At 32.0% G+C, this 26,057-nt stretch overlaps 3 protein-coding genes across 3 annotated transcripts; 2 read left to right on the forward strand and 1 right to left on the reverse strand.

Annotated features, from left to right (window-relative positions):
• On the forward strand, positions 3,475-5,867 carry LOC105166352 (probable purine permease 5). Its single transcript, XM_011085675.2, has 2 exons — positions 3,475-3,762; positions 4,442-5,867. The coding sequence occupies exons 1-2, from the start codon at positions 3,738-3,740 to the stop codon at positions 5,494-5,496; spliced, it is 1,080 nt and encodes a 359-aa protein (XP_011083977.1). The 5' UTR covers positions 3,475-3,737; the 3' UTR covers positions 5,497-5,867.
• LOC105166353 (eukaryotic translation initiation factor 5A-2) lies at positions 8,470-11,408 on the forward strand. The gene is made up of 5 exons (XM_011085677.2): positions 8,470-8,679; positions 10,453-10,575; positions 10,701-10,757; positions 10,929-11,003; positions 11,104-11,408. The coding sequence occupies exons 1-5, from the start codon at positions 8,557-8,559 to the stop codon at positions 11,206-11,208; spliced, it is 483 nt and encodes a 160-aa protein (XP_011083979.1). The 5' UTR covers positions 8,470-8,556; the 3' UTR covers positions 11,209-11,408.
• Positions 18,681-22,026, reverse strand: LOC105166354 (probable LRR receptor-like serine/threonine-protein kinase At2g24230). The gene has a single exon (XM_011085678.2). The coding sequence runs from the start codon at positions 21,439-21,441 to the stop codon at positions 18,874-18,876; it is 2,568 nt and encodes an 855-aa protein (XP_011083980.1). The 5' UTR covers positions 21,442-22,026; the 3' UTR covers positions 18,681-18,873.

Genomic DNA, 26,057 nt, shown 5'->3' on the forward strand with positions numbered 1-26,057 from the left:
TAATTACTCGAGATCCACTCGTGTTTGATAATAAAAATAAGTTCAAGCTCAATTCAATCAATAATCATATCAAATTAACCCAAAATTTCAAGTTTAACAATAACTTGTACAAGTTTGAATAATAATACGTTTGACTCGACTCGATCTATTTATAGATATAATGATTAATAATATTTAAAAAATAAAATAAATAAATATATTTTTGTGTCTTTTAACAATAATATGATCAATTCGACGTAATAGTGCCAGTGAATACTAATATTTAAAAGGGATAATTGCACTTTCCTCCCCCTAATATTTGCTGTAATTACACGTAGATTTTCTGTGGTTTGAGAAATTAGTCTAACACCCCTAAGGTTTGCTTTTATTTAACAAATAAGTCCCTTCGTTAATCAAAATTCACTGAATTAGCTAATATTAACAAAAAAAAACTGAATAAAATTGATATTTACCTTCAATCGACTTATTACAAGTAAAAAAAAAATTCTGACTAAACTATTCTTGTAATGGTGAAGATACTATTAACGAGTGAAGACGTATGATGGTATTTTGATTATATAAAAATTATTTGACCTGTAATAAAATAGTAATAAGTCAATCGGAGATAAAAATATAATTTTTTTTAATTTTTTTATTAATATCAATAAATTCGGTGCATCTTGATTAATGTATGGACTTATTTGTTAGAAGAAAACAACTTTAGAAATACTAGATATAATTTTTCAAACGATAGAAAATTTATGTGTAATTATAGCAAACTTCATAAAAGTGTAATTATTTCTATTTAAAAAATAAAACAAAATAAAAATGCATTTCTATGTCATAAATGCAACAGATGTTAGGTATCCTAGGAAATGGGTGGTAGCGTCTTTTGCCCAGGGCCCAACACCCCCTAAGATTTACTTTTTCTAAAAATAAAATAAATATATAATCATATCGCTTTATCTAGTTTGAAAAATTCATATAATATTATCAATGTTTGTTTCGTCCAATAAATATTTTTTTTTGGTTAAAATTTATCAAATTCGCTAATATTGAAAAAAAAATTGAATGAAAGTTTTTATTTAAATGAAATTCGCTAATATTGAAAAAAAAATTGAATGAAAGTTTTTATTTAACTCGATTTTTATTACTGATTTATTATGAGGCAAATAAATATTTTTTAATCAAACTACTTTTATACATCTGCACACGCACTAACGCATGTGAGAAGGTGCATCTTCACCATTATAAGGCCAATTTGGACCAAACAATATTCTATTGACCTGCAATAAATCAATAATACGTCAATTGAGAAAATATAAATTTGCATTCAATTTTTTTTTGTTATATCAATAAATTTCATGAATTTTGATTAATAAAAAATTTATTTATTGAATATAAATAATTATCAAAGTTATTAGATGAAAATTTAAATTACAAAAAAATTATGTTGAATTGGAAATGCAAAAAAAACATTATGGAATAGGGAATGGAAGAAAGTGGTGTTGTCCTTTCCATAGGCCCACAGCAATATGAGAGAGATTCTTCGGAAGACGGCCGACAACGTTATACCCCTCGTCCTCGCCTCGTGTTCCCAAATCAGACACAGATATTTTAAAGCCGGTTTCTCGCTTCGTGGTGGAATGAATATGTCTTTTGATTTTGTGATTTTTTTTAATGAAAAGATGTGATAAATATAAAAATATGGGATAATTATTATTTTTTTTCTTAAAATTTGGTGAAATTCCACGTAAATTTATTTTAATTTGGAAAATTATATTTAACACCTCTGAATTTATCTTCATCTATCAAATAAGTTTTTCATTGGTCGAAGATTACTAAATTTGTCGATATTAACAAAAAAAATGAATAAAAATTGATTTTTATTCTCGATTGACTTATGTTGATTTATTATAGGTCAAATAATTTTTTTCAGGCTAAAATACTCTTATAACTGTAAAAATATACCTCCTCACATGCATTAACACGTGAGACGTATGAGGATAGTTTGGTATTGAAAAAATTTATTTGATCTGTATAAGTCAATTAAGGGTAAAGATTATTTTTTTTTATCTTTTTGTTAATATCAGCAAATTCGGTAAATTTTGACTAACGAATGGACTTATTTGTTAGATGGAAGCAGACCTCATATGTGGTAGATGTAATTTCTCAAATTACAAAAAATATACGTGTAATTATACCAAATTTTAGGGGATGAGAATGTAATTATCTATATATATATATAGGTTTATCATAAATTTTGTATAAAATATATGATATTTTATAATAATTTTTGTATGAAAAACATAACAAAATGTGTTTTTTGTTGGATTTATGTATTTTCTCATATTTCTTAATATATTTGATTTTGTGTTTTGTATTATTCTAAGGAAAAATTGATTTTGTGTTTTTTATTAGTGTAAATAATAACACATTGGGTGTGTGTTTATAAAGATATGGATGGGCATTAACAATGTTTTTGCGTGTATTTTGTGTAGTACGAAATTCATAGTACATATTTTTTTGTAGTAAAAATATTTGAATTTATCTGAATTAAATAATATTTTTTTTTAAAAAAACTTGAAATCGCTCATTTAATTGGCGATTTCAACTGGTTTAGGTCCAGAATTTAATTCTGATTTTAATGCTGCTAAATTCTCATTTACTTCAAAATACACCAACACCAACAACAATCATCTCTTTCTCTCTTCATTTGCTCTCGAGCTCTCGCTCTTATTCGAGTTTTAGCTCTAGTTTCTTAATGTTTTTTAGTGTTTTTCGAGGAAAAGATATTTTTCGGTATAATACAATACCGATAAAACTGAACCGTCTTATTTTGGAAAAAGTTTGTAGTAATTAGTGTACGTGGAAAATAGGACATATAATTACTTTAAAGCAAATAGAAAAAATTACGTGATTCGGTTGGTAATGTAACTTGGACCGAGAGTTGTTATAATGCAACTATCGTGTAAGTTTCCAATTTATTTTTTGATAAAACAACATATCTAACTATTTGCTTGTTTGTTCCAACGTGTTTGATTCGTCAATTTTGGTTTCAAATTATATTTATTAAATCTGATTGATTTTCAAAACGGTATTACGAATTGTTGATTATACACTTTTTCCAACATTATTTACGGGATTAATGAAAATAATTCTGTAACTTTTTAAAAAATTTACTTTCAGTCCTCATATCAATTTTCATTTTGGAAAAAAAATAAAAAGAAAAAAAAACACATGCAATTCAGATTGTTGTTTCACTCAACTTTAAAAATAACAAATACTTATGTGATTGTTTTGGTTAATTTTCAAATAAAAGTTGATAGAAGGACTAAAAATGAGATTTTCTATCAATTAGGTGACTATTTTAAAAAATCATAAATAATGCATTTGAATTTGTATTGAGCTTCAATTACAAGCGAAAAGTACAAATTTCCCAAATCAAAATAGACGGGAAAAAAGGGACCACATGTACATAAAAATCACTTAAAACTCTACGTACGCGTATGATCTCACACCACTTTCCATACCTAATCCCTTCAGTTGAAAATTTTTTGTCTCCTCTCATTGAAAACGCAATTCCTGGCGCAAATTGTTTGTTGGGATTATTATATGCCGAGCTCTGTACATGTGAAAAAGGAGGGCAAAAGGGCGTGCGCAGCAAATAGGCAATAATTCAGTCTTGGAGTTGGAGTGTGAGTGTTGCTGGAGTTTCGATTCAGAGGAAAAGCAAGGGCCAGACAGTTTGAGAATTCATGCAGGAACCATTTCTAATGTCAGGTTTAGCTCAGGATTATCATCTTTGTATTCATACATCTTTGTCTGAAAATCGTCTTTCTTTGGTTTGAAATGGTTTCTTGATGCACGTATGAATGGGGGAAATCTTGTGATATTTGATCTTGGGATTGTTTCTTTGTTGCAGAAAATGGGAATTGGCAACTGGGATTTTTCCTGAATCCTGATGCTGTCATTTCAGAGTGTTTTTGTGCTACTTTCTGACTGTTTTAGGTGTCTTTCTTGTGTGTGTGTGTGGGGGTGGGGGTGAGAAATGGAATTTTCCCTTCTTGCAAATGTATAGGGGTGCCTTTCTGTTTTTTCTTGTAATTGGCTATTAACTCAGCATATTTTCATGTTTAGCTGTTGAATTTTCAGCATGAAGTTGTAAACTATGACGTACAAGTCTTGAACTTTCTACGGGTTGTTCTTAAGAGTTGCAACAATTCAACTGCTGTGAATTATATGTAGGATTATGCTACATATAGCAAGTAATTGCTCGGCAATATACAAATTCTGAACAATATTATATATGTTGACCAGAAATTCTCTCTTGAAATTCTATCTGCTCATTGTTGAAGAGTTCTTAATCCCATTATTGCTAACATTTCCATGGTCAGTATTTGTCTTACGGAATCTATTTCGTTTGTTGTTTGCCTTACTTGACGATGGTTTTGGAGAGAAGACATGGAAGCCCCCCGCCCGAAAACATTTCGGGACAAACTTGATGCTTTGAGGGCTATGGCTTGGGATGCATATAAAAGCAAGCCGATTTCCCATTGGATTCTTTTGACTCTAAGCAGTTTGGCAATGCTTGTGGCGTTCCCCGCCTCGTCCCTTCTGTCGCGTGTTTATTACTCCAACGGTGGGACGAGCAAGTGGATCATCTCTTGGGTGGCGGTAGCCGGATGGCCAATTCCTGCATTGGTTTTAATTCCTATGTACTCTATTTTGGGAATATTCCCGACTCCTCTGAACTTAAAACTTGTTCTATCTTATGTTGCTTTGGGTTTCTTAAGTGCTGCTGACAACCTCATGTACGCGTATGGATATGCATATCTTCCAGCGTCTACTGCTTCTCTATTGGGATCGACATCCCTGGTATTTACTGCGTTCTTTGGATATCTTCTGGTCAAGAATAAGATCAACGCTTCAACCATAAACGCCACGTTTGTCATTACTGCTGCAATGGCTATCATTGCGCTGGATTCAGATTCTGACAGATATGGAAATGTTACAGAGAGTCAATACATAATGGGGTTTATATGGAACATATTGGGATCTTTGCTGCACGGCCTCATATTTGCTCTATCAGAGTTGGTTTTTATAAAATTTCTGGGAAGAAGATCGTTCCATGTAGTTCTTGAGCAGCAAGTGATGGTTTCTCTATTCGGTTTTCTGTTCACAACCATTGGCCTCATAGTGAGCAAAGACTATGAACTGATGGCCTCCGAGGCGAAAACTTTCAAAGGTGGTAGAAGTTCGTATCTCTCGGTTCTGATTTGGGGAGTCGTTTCTTTTCAAGTGGGGATTCTGGGAGGCACCGCCGTGCTGTTTTTAGCATCGACTGTGCTAGCCGGCGTCCTCAATTCTGTAAGGGTACCCCTCACAAGCATTGCAGCCATTATACTTCTGCATGATCCGATGAGTGGTTTCAAGATCCTGTCTCTGATCATCACCTTCTGGGGATTCGCTTCTTACATATATGGGAATTACCCTCAGAGTGAAGATTCATCATGATCATCGGCAAGTATCCTATCATCGTCCCTACATCTGTTCACGATACACTTCTGAGCTTCTCCAGTAGAATATGCTACTTGTTGAATTACATACAGATTAGATGTATGCATATAATTTGCTCCACACTTCACAGTTAAAATATGAGCCATTTGGAACAAAGAAATTCTGCAAGTGAGATGTACAAAGTTGGAGCCAAAGAAATTGATTTGTGTTCTTATTAGTTTTGTGCAGTTGTTGTGGATTAGCATGTTTGTGATGTTACTCTATGCTCAATATGATCTTCATGTGTTAAGTGGTGCTAAATCAATAGTATGTGTAGCGGGTTCTTCTTGAGAAAGCGTTTTTTTTGTATTGGATAATGTTAGTTTTTGGTTTGGTTTCAAAAAATATTTCTAATTGATCAGTTGTTTCATATTAATTTTTTTATGATTGAAAGATGTAAATGAATTTTCATAATATAAAGGGATAGTTACATTCAGAACTCTCTCTGAAAATGTGAAATTACACTTTTTTCAAAAAAACCTCAATTCTCTCCGAAAATTTATTGTTTACACATAATTTCCTTTTTGTTAGGGATTGAATGAAAAATGCTGAATAACAAAAAAAAAAAAATACATAAATTTTTAATTGTTCTCTCTATTTAACATTCCCTGTAATAATTTTTTACTTATAAGGAGAAAAATGTAATGATGTTAACCCATTCTCTCTATGTCTCTCTCTCTCTCTCTCTCTATATATATATATTACATTTGTCCCTTTATAAATATAAGAATTTACTTGAGAATGTTTAAATAAAGAAAAAAAATAAAAATTTATGTAATTTTTTATGTTAACTTCAATATTTTTGTCGAAACCCTAACAGAATGAGATCAGGTGTAAACAAAGAATTTTCAGAGGGGATGTAAGTGTAATTTTAAAACTTTTTTAGAGAAAAATGTAATTTCACATTTTCAGAGGGATATAATAAGTGTAATTAACCCTAATATAAAAGTATGTATAATATAATATAAATTGATCTTTTTTTCCCCAATCATGACATAAGGGAAAATGAAGTGATAATACCAAAATCTATACTAATGTTAAAAAAAAAAAAAAATATCATTTTCACTCATAATAAAAAATACTATCATGTCTATTCTATACTTTCATCGGTGTTCATCATTTTTATTTTTAATATATGTGGCATATTTATCTAATTATATGCGTGCCAATATTGCGTGTTTTGACGACTAATTCTAAATAAAGTGAAGAGAGAAGAAAAAAAAAATGATACAGTTTGGTGGTTTACAAGACAAATATCAAAATGCTTAAGAGGGTATTTGGGTAAGTTTATAGATTCCAATTTGTTAAAATATTTTCTTTCACATACACACACTCTCTTCACACACACAAACACACATCTCTCTCTCTCTCTCTCACACACACACACACTTTAGAATTTTATTGCTGTTTAATTTTTCTTGCAAGCAGAATAAAGAAAATATTTTAAAATTAAATAATAAATTATTATAATTAAATAAAAATAAGATTTCTATTTATATTATATTTAATTAAAAAATACATATTCAAGACCTTATAAATTATACAACTTAAAAATAGTTACTGTATTAACAAAGAAAACATCAAATATATATATCTATTAATATTCGATTAGCATTACCGTAAACATATATTATTTTTATTAAAAATTTTAGGTAATAATTCGTTATTTATTTATTTTCTTAAAGATAATTATCTGTTAAATTTTGATTTTTGAAGTTAAACTAATGTGTACTACTTATAAAAGTATTTTAAAAATATTTAAATGCAAAATATCAAGAATTAACAACTTATTTGATTCTAATGGTATCATGCCATTTTTTATCGTTTACAATAAAAAGACATTATTATGCCAGATATTCTAACATCTTACAAGATGTGAAGACATCTTAACAAGCTTTGACATTTTCTTTTATCCGAACACTTTAGGAGTTTTATTTTTAAAATATTTTAATAAACTGCTAAAATATTTTATAAAATGTAGAAGCTTATAAAATATTTTAAAAAAACAACCAGACAACCTATAAAAGAGTGTTTCGGGTAGCTTATATGGTTAGAAAGTGTTTGGTATTTATTTTTAGAGAATAGGTTATAAACGTTAAGAATTGGATGTTAGAAACTTATAAGCTCTTTAATAAGAAGAAAGGAGTCGTGAATTTATTTTTGAGATCTTAACAAATTTAATTATAAATTTATTATTACTAACATTTTATAAGTTTCATTTTACTATTTTATCCAAATATTTAATGAAATTATTTTTAAAATGAGATGCAACATCTTATAAGATGTATGAATTTATAAGATCTTTTATATAAATTTAGCCAAACATCCTCAAAATCATACTATATTTTTTAATTCGTCATTTACAATATCGAGCTATTTACATAGGCCAGTTACAGTATCAAGTTACGAATTTCGTTCTAAATTCAAAGGATAATTTTGAGTTATATTTTATTAAATAGTGATAAATTTTAATTTTTAAGGATAATTTTGAGTTATATTTTATTAAATAGTGATAATTTTTTTTTTTTTTGATATAGAGTAATTTGATATTTAGTCTCTAAATTATTTCTTTAAGTTTAATTTCATCAATTCAAGTATAGCCCAGTAAGATTAAAAGTTAGGTATTTATTTAATTTAGTTAACCTCAAATCAACAATCCGAAAATCTCATTTTTTGCCTCTAGAATTGATGATTATCTAATAAATACCCATATAATGGGATATCACGAGGGCTATTTGTCAGTCAATTATTAATTTTTAAAATGTATTTATAATTTTTTAAATAATAAAATAATAATTATAATTATGATACATTTTAAAGGACTATGCCATAATTTACTATTTAACAAAAATAAGTTTCATTAAATAGTTACAAATATATAAAAAATCAAAACTGAAAAAATAATCTTGATGAATTGGCCGAGGACTTGAATCACTAATCACATAGCATTTGCTCCCGAGTCCATACATTCAAGCAACAAAACAAACTCTAGACAGAGAAACAGAAGAGAAAAGAGAGATGTCGGACGAAGAGCATCACTTTGAATCTAAGGCTGATGCAGGCGCATCTAAGACTTTCCCTCAACAAGCCGGTACCATCCGCAAGAATGGTTATATAGTCATAAAAGGCAGGCCTTGCAAGGTGCCCAGATGCCCTTCTTCTCTCCCTTTTTGTTGAATTTTTTACTCTATTTCTTTATGCGATTCGATTTTCTCAGGGATGTTATTGTTTGTTTTGAGCTGGGTTTGTGTTATTTCCATCAAATCTTTATTGAATTTCGACTTCTCAAATCCAGGACATACATGGAGGATTTGGTTAATTTAGCATTATTGTTCATATCTGATGTCTTATTTGATTTGCTTCATATAAAGATAGGTTTTTTTGTTCTTATATTGAAGAATTATTTGTGTGGATCGCAATGGAATTATGGTGTTATCCTGTTTCTTGTTGCTGATTCTGGTTTTAATCTGTAAGAGATGCTTCAATGTTCTTTATCAGAAACTGTTCACTACTCCCACAAATCTGTGTAGCTTCAGTCAATAATCAGTGGTAACTATGTGCCTGTCGTTTTAATTTGCATACTTTCTTCTTAAATTTAGGCATCTCACAAGAGCCCTTTTGTTGATTTTCTGCTGCAACAGCGACTGCCAGTTAAATATGGATATTATTAGACGGTGATAATTGATATTGGAATTTATGATGTAATTGCATTCGATTTAGTAAAAAAGGGTAAAATAAAATAAGGGCCGTTTATTTCGTTGCTCGGAATCGACGTGCTTGCAACCCATTTTCCATATTGAATGTTTAATAGTCGTCTTTGACATTAGTCATATTTATTCACTCAACTCGTTTGTGATGCAAATTGAGTTAGTGTTGTCTTGCATACCGGTCATGTCAACCTCCCAACTTCGGAAGTGGAAAAGCTGAAAAAGGGGATAAGAAAAGAATTTGTTCAATTGATGATTCATAGTTATATCATATTGCAGTAAAGATGATCGAAGGTTGTGTGCGCTGATACTATTCCATGTTCAATATCTATTTCTCCCCTGTTTCGATGAGGCTGATCCTGTTAGGCGTGAATGGAATTCATTGGAGTTGCTTCTTCAATAAGTTTCATTACCTCAATCTCACAATTAATGCTTTTAACTTGTTACGTTTTTTAAATTTTTTTCCTTTAATTTCATTTCATCCGCATTACAAATTTGGTAGAATGTCTTAACTTCTTTTTGCTTCAGTGATATGCAATATTGTGTTTGGATTGATAAATTGACAAACACACTTGAAATCTCGAATATTTGGATTCGTTTGGATACTTGTATATTGCAAATTATTTAACTTTCATCTTGAAGATGGATTTCAAATTCTTTTGATATGGAATCCTTTGAGTGTTTTTCTTAAATCTTTCCATCCAAATGTAGTGTATTTGCCTCTTTTTTAATTCATTGTTCTCTAATTCTTCAAGTACCTTATGATAAACATGTAAACATTTTGGTGTATAATGCGTGTCTACATATGTCTCTCGGTATGATTCCTTTCTATATGTCCTATATAAATTACTTTTGTTTCTTTGGTGCCAACTTCATGCAACTATACATTCAATGTTACCCTTAAAAATGTCGGTTGAAAAGTGTCCGTTTATTATGTTTTTCCCTTATTTGCATGAACATCAGTTGTCTGTTTCAAGTGTAAAGAGAAGGGTTTTGGTATTACAACATATTTTATTTAGTGTATCAGATCTGCTCTTCTTTTCGAGTTCCATAGTTCGTATGCATGTAATCAGGGTCGAGCTTAGTTGTCTTATTTTGGAATAGTAATAAAATAGCTAGTTAATTCCCTTAAACTTTTTCTTTCGATGTATTTTTTCTTCCTCAACCCCTTGATTTGATTGTTTTTTGTCCTTTTATATTTGGATAGGTCGTTGAAGTCTCCACCTCGAAAACTGGCAAACATGGACATGCCAAGTGTCACTTTGTTGCAATCGATATATTCAACGGCAAAAAGCTTGAAGATATTGTTCCATCCTCCCACAATTGTGATGTAATGTGTTGTTAATTTGTTCTTGTACTTTGTTTCTTTGTTATTCTTGAGTTTGTCTAAGGTAGATCCTTAAAGTACAGTTACTATCAAAGTATTGCTTATGTTGCTCCGGAATGTCTTTTCAGGTACCTCACGTTAATCGTACTGATTATCAGCTTATTGACATATCTGAAGATGGTTTCGTGAGTTATTTTTTACTTTGCGATTCTGAAAGCAATTTTGATCTTTTTGTGTTGCCTCTTGAAAATAACCTTGAAAGAAACATTTTCAATGTTCGACTCCCTATATTAAGGCTAGTTGATGTACATTCTCTTGTTGGAAATCTTGAATAGGTGGATTTTTCTGTGTTGTAGGTTTCTCTTCTCACTGAAAATGGAAATACCAAAGATGATCTCAAGCTCCCTACAGATGAAAATTTGCTCAACCAAGTGAGTACATTTTATTTAAGCCAAGTACTTTTTCGACTATAGGAGGAAATTATTGTGTGGTTTGAATTACTGTGGAACTTTTCATTTATGTTGCATGCAGATTAAAAGTGGGTTCGAGGAAGGAAAGGATCTCGTCGTGTCAGTCATGTCTGCAATGGGAGAAGAGCAAATTTGTGCCCTAAAAGACATTGGGCCGAAGAATTAGATATATATTGCTCCTAAGAACTAGTCGAAAGTAGCTATTATAATGGTCTAAAATTTAGTGCGTAAGTTTTTATTTCACTTTCTGAAAGTGAAACTCATATAGAACCATAATGTTGGTGATTCCCCATAAAAAATAGCTTGGTTTGCAATAAACTCGGATTACACGCAGACATGATATTTCTTATTTTTGTTTATGTTGTAGTCTTCTGTGCTATATATTTAAATAGAAGGATCCGATTCGAGGAAAGGATAAGGTGAAAGAATTTCAAATTATTTAATATTAAAATTATTTGAACCATCCACACTTTACAACACATAATTCAGAATAAGAGTGGAAGGATTTGAATATCTGTAAAATAGAAATATTCAGAATAATTCAAATGATTTTTTATTAGGAACTTGAAATTTATAGTGTAGGTGGAGTTGAGCTCCAAACTCAAGTTGGTAGTCTCTCTTTTTGTTTTTATCTTTTTGGGCGAGAGTATTATTTTATATGTATTTTGCTGTGGACTTTGAGTTAATTTAAGCTAGTTCGTATATTTTTCTTGGCCAAAATAGTACCATATAGTGAAATGTTTTGAAAGAATAAAACACAACTTTGAAAGAAGTAATTTTGGCCAGATTTAAAGGTGGGATTCTTATCTGATTGGTCCATACCTAGCTTTGCTGATTTCCAATTTTCCGTTTTGCTCCCAACTTTGGTCCGTCAGATGTTCATTATGTCCCCATTTTCCGACATATTTGCATTCATTGCTCTGACACTGTTGATGTTTTCTTTGTAAAAGAAGCTAATCCATACGAACAGAGGTGCTCGTAAACACAGTTTGGGATTAATGGTTATCATTATTAAACATAAAACAAACATGATACAGCTTAAATCCCAACCAACGCAGGTCTATTGAATTTTCCTTAAGGGTGTGTTTACTTCTGTGTTAGGATTGAATACAAGTCTGAATTAAATGTAGGATTGGATTGGGCTCACATAAATAATATGCTATTTACTTTACCCTATTTTGGATAGTTGGATTATTAATTTTGTATTCTGCATGGTTTACTGCATTGTGTTAAACTTGGGACAAGTGATAAAATACCAAAAATACGCTTTACTAAATTATATTTCTTAACCTCTTTTATACGGAGAGGAATTAATTTAGTCTAACTTTAATTTAATTTGATGTGCATGCCTAAGGAGGCCCAGTCCAAGAAGACAAGGAGACCTGAGGTAGCCCAGCCCTTAACACTCAATGTGCTCGCTTTAGCAGCCCGAGGAGTGAAGTAGCCCAAGAAGAGGAATAGAGGTCCAGGACATCCCTGGACTTAACCTATGAACATGATCCAATCAAGATGACCGGCCCAGAAGGCCCATAAACATGACAACTCTCTTTCCCCACGTGGCATAGGTCCACTACTCAGTCACTACCTAGGACCACATTAGTCCTAGTAAGACAATTTAAGCAAGGAGGGACTCCTTGACAGCTAAGGATTCCCAGTGACTAAGATTCCCTACAGGCAAGGGGTCTCCCCCAACGAAAGGATATTCTCGTTGTACATTATTCAATCGTGGATGAGGATAGCTTATCACTTATTCAACTACTTCAATCCATCTCCGTGAAATTTTAGGAAGAGGGATAGACACTCAGCAGGCGAGGGTACCCCCTGTATATTCAGTTTTGGTCCCCTATGTGGGGGACGTCTCTTTAAACTTTAAAAAAGCACTCATCAAGCATTCTTTCACGATTTTTTGGCATATTGCTCTCAATTAAATCAATATATCTCGATTTCTCGTTCCCTTTACTTATTTTAGGTTTAACTTTCAACCTTTCCTTCTTTTTACCTCAGCATACATCTTGAAGAAGGAGAGCGTCTCTTCCCAAAGTCTATAAGTTTTATTCCCTTCTACCTCTTTTGTTTTTTCGTCCGCAACTTTTTTCTCCTTTGTATTTTTCTTGAATGTCCATGGCATCCTCGGATGAATCAGTCAGGTTTGTAAGGGAAACCCTACTAGGTGATGACCCCTCCAGAGCTACTTCGAGGAGGGTGGGCCTTAGCTCATTTTAATATGCAAGTAGCCGAAGGTGAAACATGAGGTAGGCAGCGTTGGTTGCCCGTGGTCTTCTAGATGAGTCCTATGGTGATAAGGAGGTTTGTGGAAATGAGGAAGAGGAGTCTTCTCCTGGAGAGTAGGAGAGGGAGGTGGCCCAATCGGTGGACTGGGACCCTTCCTGCCTCAAGTTCCTTGCTATTCGTCAATTGGTGGATGAGTTCCACATTTTCCTGTCTTACACTATTTATGTTCTCTCCGTTGATCGTCTCCCCCATTCTCCTCTCCATAACTACTTAAGTTTCTTTTCTTCTTCGTTGAGGGCTGACCTCCGTTTTCCTATTCCCCCTTTTTATGAAGGTATCGCCCATTTTTTTCAAGTTTCTCTAAACCAGTTAGCCCTAATTGTTTTTCATATTTTGGCCATTTTTTTCATGATTTTTCATTTTCATATAGAGCCCTTCTGACAGCAAAAGCTTTTTCTAAGTGCTTTCAGTTGAAGCGCACTGAGGCTGGAGTTTTTCATTTTTCCCCCTGTCAAGGGGTGTCCTTCTTGCTCCCCACCCCCTAAATGCTGGAAAAACAGTTTCTCTATGTATTGTCCCCTCATTCTTGAACCTTCCCTTACAGATGATATACAATTCCCCTCCTACCATCGCCTTTTCTTCCACTGATCGGACGGTTACCCTCTCCTCCCTGTTGGAGGAGTTAAATGAAAGACCCTATGGATGCATGGCTTTAATTGATGAAAAACTTCAGGGGCATTTTGGTTTGAACCCTTAGGGGAACCCCTGGGTATCTTTATGGCTTTTTTATTTTTCTTCATTCTTGATATTCTGTGGGGGTATGATTTTAACTGTTATCTCGTTCTCTTTTTGGCAGAGGATATAATGTTCACCAAACTAAAATTAAACACATATGTGCATGTATATATTTATACATATATATTTAAATGGCAACGAAGGCGAAAGAGGGTGAAGGTTGGGCGACGACAATGGCAGATGAAGTTGAAAAAAGGGTTGGGCGTAGATGAGGAGGCGACAAGAGGGAGCAAGCAGGGCAAGGGTGCAGGCGACAAAGGGACGATTAGGGCAAAAGACCGAGCATGAATGGGGGGTTGGGGTTGGGGTGGGCATGGTGGTGGGTTGGGGAAGGAGGGATAATATAAAAAATAACGATAATTTAAAATATTTTTTAATAAATAAATTATTTTATTTTACTAATACTTATATAATTTATAGAAAATGCATAATTCCTTTGAATGATAATTTATTAATTTGAGTAAAATTTTAATTATAAGTAAAAATAGAGGATAAATAATCTTTTAATTTTAATAATTTAAAATAATTATACCAGTGTGATAATTTTTTAAGTTAAATTTATAATCTAATAATCAATTTTATTAATATATTAATTAAATTGTGTAATATTATAATTATTAAAAAATATAAATTATATAGAAATTGAATTAAAAAATTAATAATTTAGACTTAAATTAAAAATTAGTATAAATAATAAAAAATATATGGGGTCATATTACTCATTCTCATAAATATTACTTTGACATCCCCTCTATCTTTTGGTAACTATAGGAATACCTCTTGAGCGTATTTCGATTTTTAAAAGATTATATTTAAGTTTGACCAAGTCAATAGGGCATTTTTGGATTTCACTGATTTTTTTTCGTAAAAGAAAAATTGTTAGGGATGGTTTCTATAATTTTTCAAAAAATAGAAGTATTTTGTGTAAAAGAACAATAAATAAGGGGGTTTAAGTACAAGTATTCCTAATATCTAACACGTGTCCAAACTAACAAACAATCTTTTAAATATTTGCACATTATTGGTTTTCAGCCGCCTAATATTATCAAAAAGAACATAACCCATAAAAACTAAGAAAAAAAAACATAAGATGCAAAATACATACAATATGCAACGTGCAATGCAATCAATGACTCATTGCATGAAGTATAGTTTGCTTTAATCGACGCTTCACATGTGTTTTTTAAAATAAAAATTATTTGATTAAAGAGAGAAGACATTGAAATCTATAAATCAAACAAACTTTTTATTCACAATTAATATCAAACGTATGTCAACATCACACCAAAATACAACAAAATCAACTAAGGAGCAAGCTGTACTAGTAGTGTTCATTAATTAATTTAAGGGTTAATTCCACTTAGACCTCTTAAAAATAAAAAATTACAAAGTTTAAAAAAAAAACTTATACCCTCTCTAAAAATGCTTCGTGTACACTTGACCTCCTTCCGTTATGGATTGGACAAAAAATTGCCGACGTCTACAAAAAATACATAAATTTTAAATTTTGTCCCTCATTCAACATTTTCTGTAATATATTTGTACTTTGTAAGGGGATAAATGCAATATATATAAAGTTAAATGGATGTAACAATAAAATATTACTCCAAAATTATAGCCATTGGATAGAAAGTAGCCATAAATGAATGAAAAAATTAATCATCTCTTGAGTTTTTTTATTTTTTCTTTTACTTCCTATATATGGTATGATGTTAAACATCATTGTTGCATCTATTTCTTGAAAATGTCTTATACCAAAACTTCATCTAGTGCTTTAAGAAATATATGCAATAATGATATTTACTCATGACCTCATATATATATATATATATATATATATATAAGAAGTATAAAGAACTACAGAAAAAAATGACTAATTTTTTTTATTTATAAACGATTACATTTTATGCCATAGTTATAATAAAAGAATAATATTTTATTATAATTACATTATTTTTTTCTAATGTTATCGTTCCGTCCAAATTCTAATAGAAGGAGTTCAGGTACAAATAATTTTTTTTTAAAAGAGGTATAAATTTTTTTAAAAGGACTGAAAATATAATTTTACATTATAAAAAGGTCTGAATGCAATTAACTCATAATTAAAGTAGTTCCGACATCATCTGGCACATGAGACTAATGCTATAGTGTGTGCAGCTAAGATTTGGTGCTCATTGAAAACTTGGGAATATCTTATGATTAAATGCATGGAAGTAAGTGAAGTTTCCTTCATATGTTCTTACAGCCCGTCAAAGGAATCTGAACATGTTGGAGGACAACCAAACAAATTAATTAAAATAAATCTAAATTAAAAATATTTAATTTTACAGATAAGGTACGTACAACACTGAACATGACCTGCATGCAATCATGCAAATAATTAATATAAGAGATTATTAAAATAAATGTGATTAATTAATTATGGAATATTGTCAAGAGCACGTCGAGGGCATAGCTTTGGTAATTAATTACGTAGGGTGAGACCATACAAATCTACCTATATATTGCCCACATTATAGCTTGCTAGGCGCCAACTTTTATTGCATTAAATTAAAACATTAATATAGGTATTATAATAGCCGAATTAAGGACAAATTAATATTAGTAGGTTCCGTCTTACGTTATTGGGTGCTAAAATACAATTTTTTTATTTTATTTTTTTTAAAGTGGGGGCTGTCCGAACAGAAACGCTACCACAAATTATGATATAGGCTTTACCATTTAAGTAGATCTTAGGTGAGCACCCCTCCGAAGTGCAATGGAGGTCACCAATTTAGGTCATGGGCCTTCTTGATCGCCGTCGACCTGTTTAGGTAAGTTAAAAATATAATTATTTTATTAAAAAATTATCGATATAATGGTAAGCAAATTGGTTTTTAATGTGAATTTTGTTAACGAGTATGGTTCAAAATAGCCCCTTGTAATTTTTCTTTTTTCTTTAATAAAAAAATTCATAAATCTCAATATTCCAAATTAGTTATTAGTTAATATCTAACAGTTATATTTAATTAAAATAATAGGATTTAGTTTTTTAAAATAAATTGCTATTTGATATTTATATATATATATTTATTTTTTATTGGGTAAATTATAAAGGGCTTTTGGCTTGCTATGATTACAAATACTTAGTTTTTTAAAAAATTACAAATACTCCAAAATTAAAGGTCGTCTAACAAATACCCCTTACGATGAGCTGTCACAAGAGGTATTTGTTATACGATCGTTAATTTTAGGGAGATATTTATAATTTTTTTAAAAAATAAAAAATACTTGTAATTATGACAAATCTCAAATAATCCTTATGTAATATCCTTACTTTATATATTATCATAACATATTTTTAAAATTTCAATATTCTTTTATATACGGTATATCAGAACCAAATATTAGTAATATCAAAATTTTAAAAATATTTAATTTGATATTCGATATGAACCACATATTTTATACCAGTTCGATACAATCGGCTACCGAACCGTGAACACCCCTAATCAGGAGGGGGTAAAACACAAGTATTAATCTTGCCCATGCAGTGAGACTCCATCAAATCATTGGCAAATGCAGGTTCTCCTCTCCCTTATGTATATCTGGCCCCTATTGGCTCTATTGTTGTTTCCTTCTGACAAAAACTGGGGTGAATTTGTAATTTTCTTAAAATACTTTTATAGAATATTAGAAAGTATTTTGATAATTTTTTTGAATGAATAGTTTGTCAGATCCAAATAAATTGTCGAGTTTATGTATAAGTTATTTTTAACTTTTTTATGTAATTGATTTTTTACAGCATTTTAATGCTACATATGATGTCACCATGACATATACATAATATGCGATCTCACTTTTAATTTTTTTTAAAAAAAAACGTATGACGGTCAGTATTATACCAAATGATAGTAAAAGATGTGCATTCCTGACTTTTAGCAGTCTCTCAGATTCATTACAAATTTGTTATGACTCATATTTGTGGAGAAATTTTTATCCGAATCTGAACCAATTATATCACAAGTGTAATACACTTGCTGTGTGATTAATGTATAGTTTAATAAAAATGACCAACCAATCACATAATAAATATAACACTTGTTATATTTGTTATGTGATTGGTTTGGATAAGATTTTTAACATATTTGTGTTCTTTCTCGAACAAACTTGGTTGAATAACAATGTTGGATAACATTGGGAGTTTTAGGTCATCCATGTCTTTGTCTCATTTGCAAATGGTTACTAGCGTTGTTCAAGAATGCGACTCCTTGGGGTCCTCATGTTTCAGCATCAGTTATTCATACAGAAATGACGCTTCTCTGCCCAACAACAGGTCCACCACTATCTACTACTATGGGATGCTAATTCAGATGCCCCTTCACAGAGGGCAAAACTCCCAACATCCACACGTAGGAAGTACCTAGTTTTGAATTTTCTGTAACACAATTATGTAATATCTTCTGTTACACACGTTAACATGCGCAGGACATGCAAATCGGAGTTCAAGTTCAGCAGCTTCGACTTCATCTTAGTTCAGAACCATTTGTTAGAGAATTTTCCGTTTATGATACACACGATGTTCGTAAAGAAGCAAGCAACAAGGAATGTAGCACAATGAATATGATCGTAAGGATCAAACAGGGGTGAATGGAATTAGACATTTTAGCCACAAACACGAAATGGGAAATCAGAAACATGGCAAAGTCAGAAACAAAAGTCGGCTGCTATACAATCTTCTCATGGCAGCATAGAGCTCACAACACTAAAAGAACCGAAGAAGAAAGAAAGGAAAGAAAGAGCTGAATCCTGTGCAATGTCTTCACTAAAGAGTAATCTGTTCAAGGTCCTTGAGTAGTCCGACTACTTGTTGCATACTGGGCCGTTTAGAAGGAATTTCAGCGGTGCAGAGGTATCCGATCTTCAAAGCCTCAATCATTTGTGCATCTGGTCCTGTTCCACGGATCTTGGGATCTATAGCTTGTAATGCTTGGTTTCTCCTCACTAATCCTCTCACCCAACTTACTAATGTTGCTTCCTTTTCATCCGGATAAGCATCATCGATGGGTCTTTTGCCAGTAATTAGCTCGAAAAGAATAACTCCAAATCCGTATACATCAGATTTTGGTGTTGGAGCTTTTGGTGAGCTACCTTCTGGCTGAAGAAACTCTGGTGGCACGTATCCTGGTGATCCACGAGCAATCTCGTCCTCGAGTCCACTCCCAAAAATCTTAGCAATTCCAAAGTCTGATAATCTTGGCTCTAAGTTAGAATCAAGATATACACTGCTTGCTTTGACGTCTCTGTGAATGATAGGAGGAAAGCAGCCATGGTGAAGAAATGCAAGTGCACGAGCAGTGCCCAGTGCAATTTTGTGCCTGAATCTCCAATTAGTTAGGGACCCTTCAGAGCCGATGTTCTGTATACCGTTATTTTCATCTTCCCATGTGTCATTGCTCCAGTCTTCTGTAGTTTGCACACCAAGGGGTAAATCATACAGCAGGTTCTGCAGGTTTCCATTTTCCATGTAATCATAAATGGCAATCCTCTGCTCTCCAGCCAAGCAATATCCGGTTAGTGGAACGAGGTTAGGATGTTTAATCCGACCAAGATATTCAAGTTCTCTCGCAGCTTCCTGATCCGTCATGGTGGAGCCATGAACCAAAACCTTAACAGCAACATGAATTCCTCCCGGCAAAAGTCCACCATAAACCGGCCCAAACCTGCCTTCTGCCAGCAATGTACCCCGATCGAAATGAGAAGTTGCAGACAAGAGGTCAGCAAATGTGAAATTCAGCAATGGCTTCTCAAAGATTACAACTGGCACTGATGTTGCTTGCTTAACATCAGCTACCCAAGTGGTTGAATCTGTCTGGAAGGAGAAGGGTCCCGAGACAGTTTGTTCTTCCCTAAACGAGTTCTGTTTCACAACCCACATTCTAGTTTCTCTTCTACATCTGAATGCTAGAAAGAGCAAGCCCACAAGCAAACAAACCATTGAGATGGTCAGAGCTAATGCAATTTCGAGGCCCCTATGCTTTGGAGCTTTTCTCTTGAAGAAGTCCGGATTTGCAGCAATTGGACAGCTATTCACCGATCCGATGAAAGCAGCTTGAAGGGTTTCGCGGGAAAATTGTGAAGCACAAAAGCTTAGGTTGTTATAAGAGAAATTGAAACTCTCCATCGCGTGGAGTTCACCTATCAGCATTAATGGGATGTCTCCTGTTAGATTGTTGCAAGAAAGGTCAAGAACTTTAAGGTTCTTGGCAAGAATTGGAGGGATATGGTTGCTGAGATGATTTTCAGAAAGATCCAGCGTTCTTAAACTAACTAAACTCGAGATATTGCTGGGAATTTGACCGATCAAATTAGTTCCAGATAAATTCAGATACTCTAAGTTGGTGAGCATATCAACTTGAAAGAACCGCTGTTTGGTAAATCTATTGTATGCAAGATTGAGGTGTTTAAGATTCTGAGCATGACTCAAGTCAGTGAAAAACTCTCCACTCAAATGATTCTCTGACAAATCCAAATACAGCAAATTTGACCATTTGAAGGTTGAACTGAAGTTTACCTGAGCAATGTGGCCCTGAAACTGGTTTCTGCTCAAATCAATCACCTCCAATGGCCCTTCAAAGACCTCAACAACAGAACCCTTAAACTGGTTGCCCGAAATATTAAGATAGCTGATGGACTTCATCCCTTTAAAGTCCGAAGCTCGGCCCACAATCTCATTTCCTGCTAGGCTCAAGAACTTCAGTTGTGACAATGCAGCACCAAAACCATCAGGAAGAGAACCATTGAGACTGTTTTCCGATAGATCAACGGAAACTAAAGACCGGCATTGAGCAATCCCCATTGGAATTACTGATTCCAGTCCATTGTGACTGAGATTCAGAACTTGCAAACTGCTGAGGGAGCTGATTGCTTCAGGGATACTCCCGGAGAGATTATTGAAAGAAAGGTCCAAGCTTTGAAGTCTTCCGAAGTTGCCCATGTTACTAGAAAGACTCCCAGTGATTTGGTTATGTGAGAGGTTAAGCTTCTTGAGTGAGCCCAAACTCCAGAAATCAGAAGACAAAGCAGTGATTCTGTTATTGCTAAGATCCAAAGTATCAAGCTTTATCAATTTCCCAATGGTGGTATCAGGAATCACACCAGACAAACCCAAACCAGAGGCTTCCAACCTAACAACATTCTCCCCCTTGTCATCACAAAACACACCTCTCCATTCACAAAATGCGCCAGAAAATCCATATTCTTTAGGGGGATTTAAGCCCATCTTTTGCAAGAATTCAAACACAAAGGACTCATCTGTGTTGGGCTGTTGGCAAACCAAAGGCTTAAAGAACAGCGTTAGTACCAAAAAAGAACCAAAGATTCCAAAACCCATTTCTCCCAAGGCCTAAAAACACACAAGAAATCAAGAAAAGAGTTGGAAACTATAATTTATCAAACAACCCTCCAGCCACCCCCAAGAACCCCTACTCCTCAGGCCTTCAAGACCAAGACTTTTGCATCATTAATGCTTCCATAACCATTTTCAGGCACCTGCAACGCCAATAACTCCACAACCACCGCCACCATCACAAACCACTCAGCAGCGTACCTGAGGGCATCACCACAGAATGCTACTTAAATTTTTCCACCAGAACCCCAAGAAAACAGTGGAGTTGCACTTATTGTGAAGACAGAAGAATTTCTTTGGGGGCGTGTAGAGAAAGAGAGTGAGTGCTAACGAGTGTAGCTGCCTGGTGGTGGTTCTTGTGCAGGTTCTAATGCAGCCAAGAAAGAAAACAACTCAACTGAGTAGTTTTTGTCTTTGTGATGACATAGAAAACATGAGCAAGACTCAAATTTTTCTGCAAATAGTTCATATTTAAATGCATAAAAAAGGCTGAGTTCCAGTCATAGAGGTATTTGGGGTGGGGGTGGGGGGGGTGTGATTAGTGTTTATGTGTGGTAAAATTGAGAGTGTGGAGTTGCTAGAAGTTGGGGTTTCATAAATGACAAAGATATGAAGAGAAAATGTCTTTTTGGGTTGGTGCATAAAATCAGTGAGCTGTTGGTGGAAATTCAATGATGCTGCATTTAAGAAGTGTGTCTCTCATCATTTGTTTTCTCCGAGATTGATTTTTTGTTTAATTCTAATTTTTATTATATTTATTTTTTAATTTAATATATATTCCATTTATGTAATTATATTATTTATTTTATTTAAAAATAATTACACATAAACATGTATATATTAAATAGAACAAAATTTGAAATAGAGAATTCAAATTGATTTTTCTCGGATTTCAAGTTGATTCTGTGTCATAATTTCCTTAATAAGATGCAAAACAAATGTTTGGGGGGAGGGGGTAATGATTATATATGAGAAAGGATCAAATAAATTTTGTAATTATCTATTCTTTTTTCAAAAATTGATATATAATAATATGAAATGATTCTCACTATTTAATATTATACGTCTGACGCAAACAGGACTATTTTTCCCTAAAATTTTAATAAAACATATATTGGATAAAATAGTATAAACGGAAGAAAAAAAATACATTTTCTCAGTACTTTCCCTACTAATCAAAAAATGGAAAATTTCTATTCAATTAAGCTCGACTAAATCAATTAATTAACGATGAATATTCACTTTTTCTGATCTGTATATTAATTACTATATTATCTATCACATAATCAATTTTAATTCAATTTTTAAAAATAGAATTTTGCACATTGCTTAGAGAGATGGAGGGCACACATAGTTTACTTTGTTGAAGGGGGGGAAAAAGAATGGTGTTAGAAAGTAAAGTTGACTTTGCTTGAAACTTTGGGTAGTGTTTGGCAAATGGAAAGTTTGCTTTTTCTATTTCCTTCTCCAAAAGTCACACAATTTTTATTCTCCCACTTATTTTTGGCCAATTCCACCCCAAAGTTGATTCAACCTTCTTTTTTCCTTTTCTTGGACTATTTTCTCCACTCTAGTGGGGTTTCAAGAATTAATATCAAACTTATTCCACACTGTTTGGTTAAATTTATTTAAAATATTTTATAAAATATTTATTTTAAAAATAAGTTTTTAAAATATTTTAACAGATGAAGGTTATCGGTAAATTATAATTATTTTTCTTAAGGTTTGAATAATTATGAATACTGTCTTGTTGTTTGAAAAATTATAAATATACTCCGTTCAAATGAAAAATAAATATGTAGTTCCAGACAGTATGGTAAAAGCCACTACTTTACTCTAGCTAATGTTTTTTAAAAAAAAAGTAAAAATTTTTGAGAAAATATAAAAAAGAATTTTGAAACTGAGTAAAGTAAATTACCCATATAACATATTTTAAAAGATTCTAAAACGAGAGCGAGCTCGGTTATCCGGTGTATGGCTATTCACCCCCACTCCCCACCCCCCCACCGCCAGGCCAAGCTGTTCTAATCGGCCTCTACGAGCGTAAGCGAACTTGAGAAAAATATTACAAATATAAACATATACCTAATTCCAAATTCGAACTTACATATCAAAATATTATATTATTCGGAAATTTTTTATTCGAATTTGATAAAATCAAACTCAATTACATAAAAAAAAATATAATTATATATTTTTTGTAATTTGTTTTGCCCTAAAGTATGAACCAAGCACAAGTAATACTTAAAATTCAATGAGTGAGTAGTTAGGCTGAGTTGAGTGAAATGGGACTGAAATTTCCATAACTTTTATTTGGGTACTTTTGAATGAAAAGATGAGCAGCTTATGAAGCAGCAGGCAAACATCTCACAGTCTTCATGGGACCAATCATCAAAATCAATGGTCCACATTTACCAGAAAGTTCTGAACTATGTCATATTTCACATTTCAATTTCGTGTTGTTTAAGTCTTCAAACCCCAGTCACATGTCATCACTTTATTTTAAGAATAAGTATATTTACATCTCTTATTTATATAAATTAATTATTTTTATCGTTTCTATAATTACAAAAATTATTCATAATAATAAAAAATGGAAGTAGTTTGTGTAATTGTATTAACATTTTCGAGGGATGTATATGTAGTTCTTTTTTAAAAATATGAATGATTTGTGTAAACGATGTTCACGTTTTTTATTGATGTATCTGTAATTATCTAAAAGATAAGGGTGATTTGGATAAATAGAACATATATAGATAAGGGGTATCAATGTAATTATCCTTTTATTTTATAGTTAGTTCTTTTTTTTCTTTAGTTTTTGTAAATTTAACCCTTATAAGTTCCAGCTTTTCATGACTTTATAAATACGATGATACAAAACTTAAATCCTACTGATAGGATTATAGGGGTATAAGAAGAAGTGCTTTCAAAAGATAAAAAGTACGATGTATATAAGATCTTAAAATGTCCAATTAGGATAGGAATCTGCCCATTTTTTAGCGGGTTGGTCGCACCTAATTTGACGTGACGTAGCGACTCGAAATCACCAATATCATCATTCAACACTTGAATGAGTGAAATCACAGCACGTAAATTCATACAAATACGACAATTTGATCCTATAAGCACTCCGAACCTATTTTAGGACTAATGTATACTATTTATTGCAAGAATATTTTCCGTCTTTTTCTCTGATTTTGCACCAAACGTGCCTAATATTTGTTCGTTTTCCATATCCCAACCATTTATTCAAATTGAACTATCCTCAAAGTCATCACGGTTTTTTACCCAAATCACTTATAAAAGTGTTTTTTCCAGATGGATACATATCTCATATTACCTAAGGTTTGTCAATTCCATTTTCATAAAGTGATAATTTTTGAAAAATATTGTACCAAGTCCTTACTAATATAATTCATGAAAAGATTTTTCCTTTTTTCGGTTTCTTTTTGGTCTATTAGGTGGTTTGTTCCTTTTTATACACATTTAAGGGCAGAACACGTATTAATTATTAATTAATATTTTAATATAATGATATAATTATTACTTGTGTCTATACTAATATAAAAAAAAATCCTCCATACTCACAAACGGCTGTTAATGACACCACCACACCAACTTTGTGAAGTAAAAAATGCCCTTCATGATAAAATAATAAACTTATTCGACCCTTTTAAAATTTACATTAATTGATAAATTATTATTTCTTTCTTTTTATTAATGTAATGTACTTATTTATATATTTTACTATGATTTTATAATATATTTTAAAGCGTGAAAATTTTTTACTACATACACATAGAAACGACATGTTACAACGACTAATTTTTTTTTAAAAAAAAAAACCCAAAAATTTCCCTATAAAAAGGGAAAAAAGACCCACATTTCCCATAATCATCATTTGCTGGGTGTGTGATAACTAACTGTATTTACAGCAAGGTAGGTACTGGAGACAATCATATCCCAAGAGCCAACCATAGCTCTGGTTGTAAGATTTTGGATTTAAATATCACGTAATAGAGGGTATTTTTCTATTTTAATACTAGTTTATGTTATTATTTATTTCTTATGTTTCAATACATGCTTTCACACTTTACATACTTATATTGTATGTATACGATGTCTTTTTAAATTGAATTCGAATTTCATACACACAACATGTACGTATAAAATGCGATACATACAGCGTAAACGTATAATAAAAAATTTGAATTTATTTCTAACTAAGTTGTTATGCTTCGGAAAAAAATTGGAATTTGTTTACTGGATCAAAACCCTCGACAAAATGAGGGCGTGCGTTTGGCTAAACTTATTCAAATTAGCTTATAAATTCATACATCTCATAAGATATTTTTGAAACTAATAAGATGTTAAATTTTATTTAAAGAATAAGCATTTGAAATGTTTGCATAAAATAAGAATTTAAAATAGAATTATAATATGTTAATTAATGGTGAATTTGTAATTAAGATTAAAAAAATTTGAACTAAATTCTTAAAATTTATAAAATGAATTGTAAATTTTTTCTTTTATATAGAAATTTAATTATCAGCCCATAAATGTCTTATTTTATTGAAAAAAATTATAAGTTACCTAAATGT

The sequence above is a fragment of the Sesamum indicum genome, linkage group LG7, assembly GCF_000512975.1.
Source record: "Sesamum indicum cultivar Zhongzhi No. 13 linkage group LG7, S_indicum_v1.0, whole genome shotgun sequence".
Classification (NCBI taxonomy): domain Eukaryota; kingdom Viridiplantae; phylum Streptophyta; class Magnoliopsida; order Lamiales; family Pedaliaceae; genus Sesamum; species Sesamum indicum.

What these genes read in the sequence shown, in the direction of transcription:
- LOC105166352 (XM_011085675.2), top strand. Translation starts at nt 3,738, where the DNA reads ATGCAGGAACCATTTCTAATGTCAG. An exon ending in GGAACCATTTCTAATGTCAG is followed by an intron (nt 3,763 to 4,441) that starts GTTTAGCTCAGG and finishes TTTGGAGAGAAG; the next exon opens with ACATGGAAGCCCCCCGCCCG.
- LOC105166353 (XM_011085677.2), top strand. Translation starts at nt 8,557, where the DNA reads ATGTCGGACGAAGAGCATCACTTTGAATCTAAGGCTGATGCAGGCGCA. An exon ending in ACATATCTGAAGATGGTTTC is followed by an intron (nt 10,758 to 10,928) that starts GTGAGTTATTTT and finishes TCTGTGTTGTAG; the next exon opens with GTTTCTCTTCTCACTGAAAA. An exon ending in ATGAAAATTTGCTCAACCAA is followed by an intron (nt 11,004 to 11,103) that starts GTGAGTACATTT and finishes TGTTGCATGCAG; the next exon opens with ATTAAAAGTGGGTTCGAGGA.
- LOC105166354 (XM_011085678.2), bottom strand. Translation starts at nt 21,441, where the DNA reads ATGGGTTTTGGAATCTTTGGTTCTTTTTTGGTACTAACGCTGTTCTTT.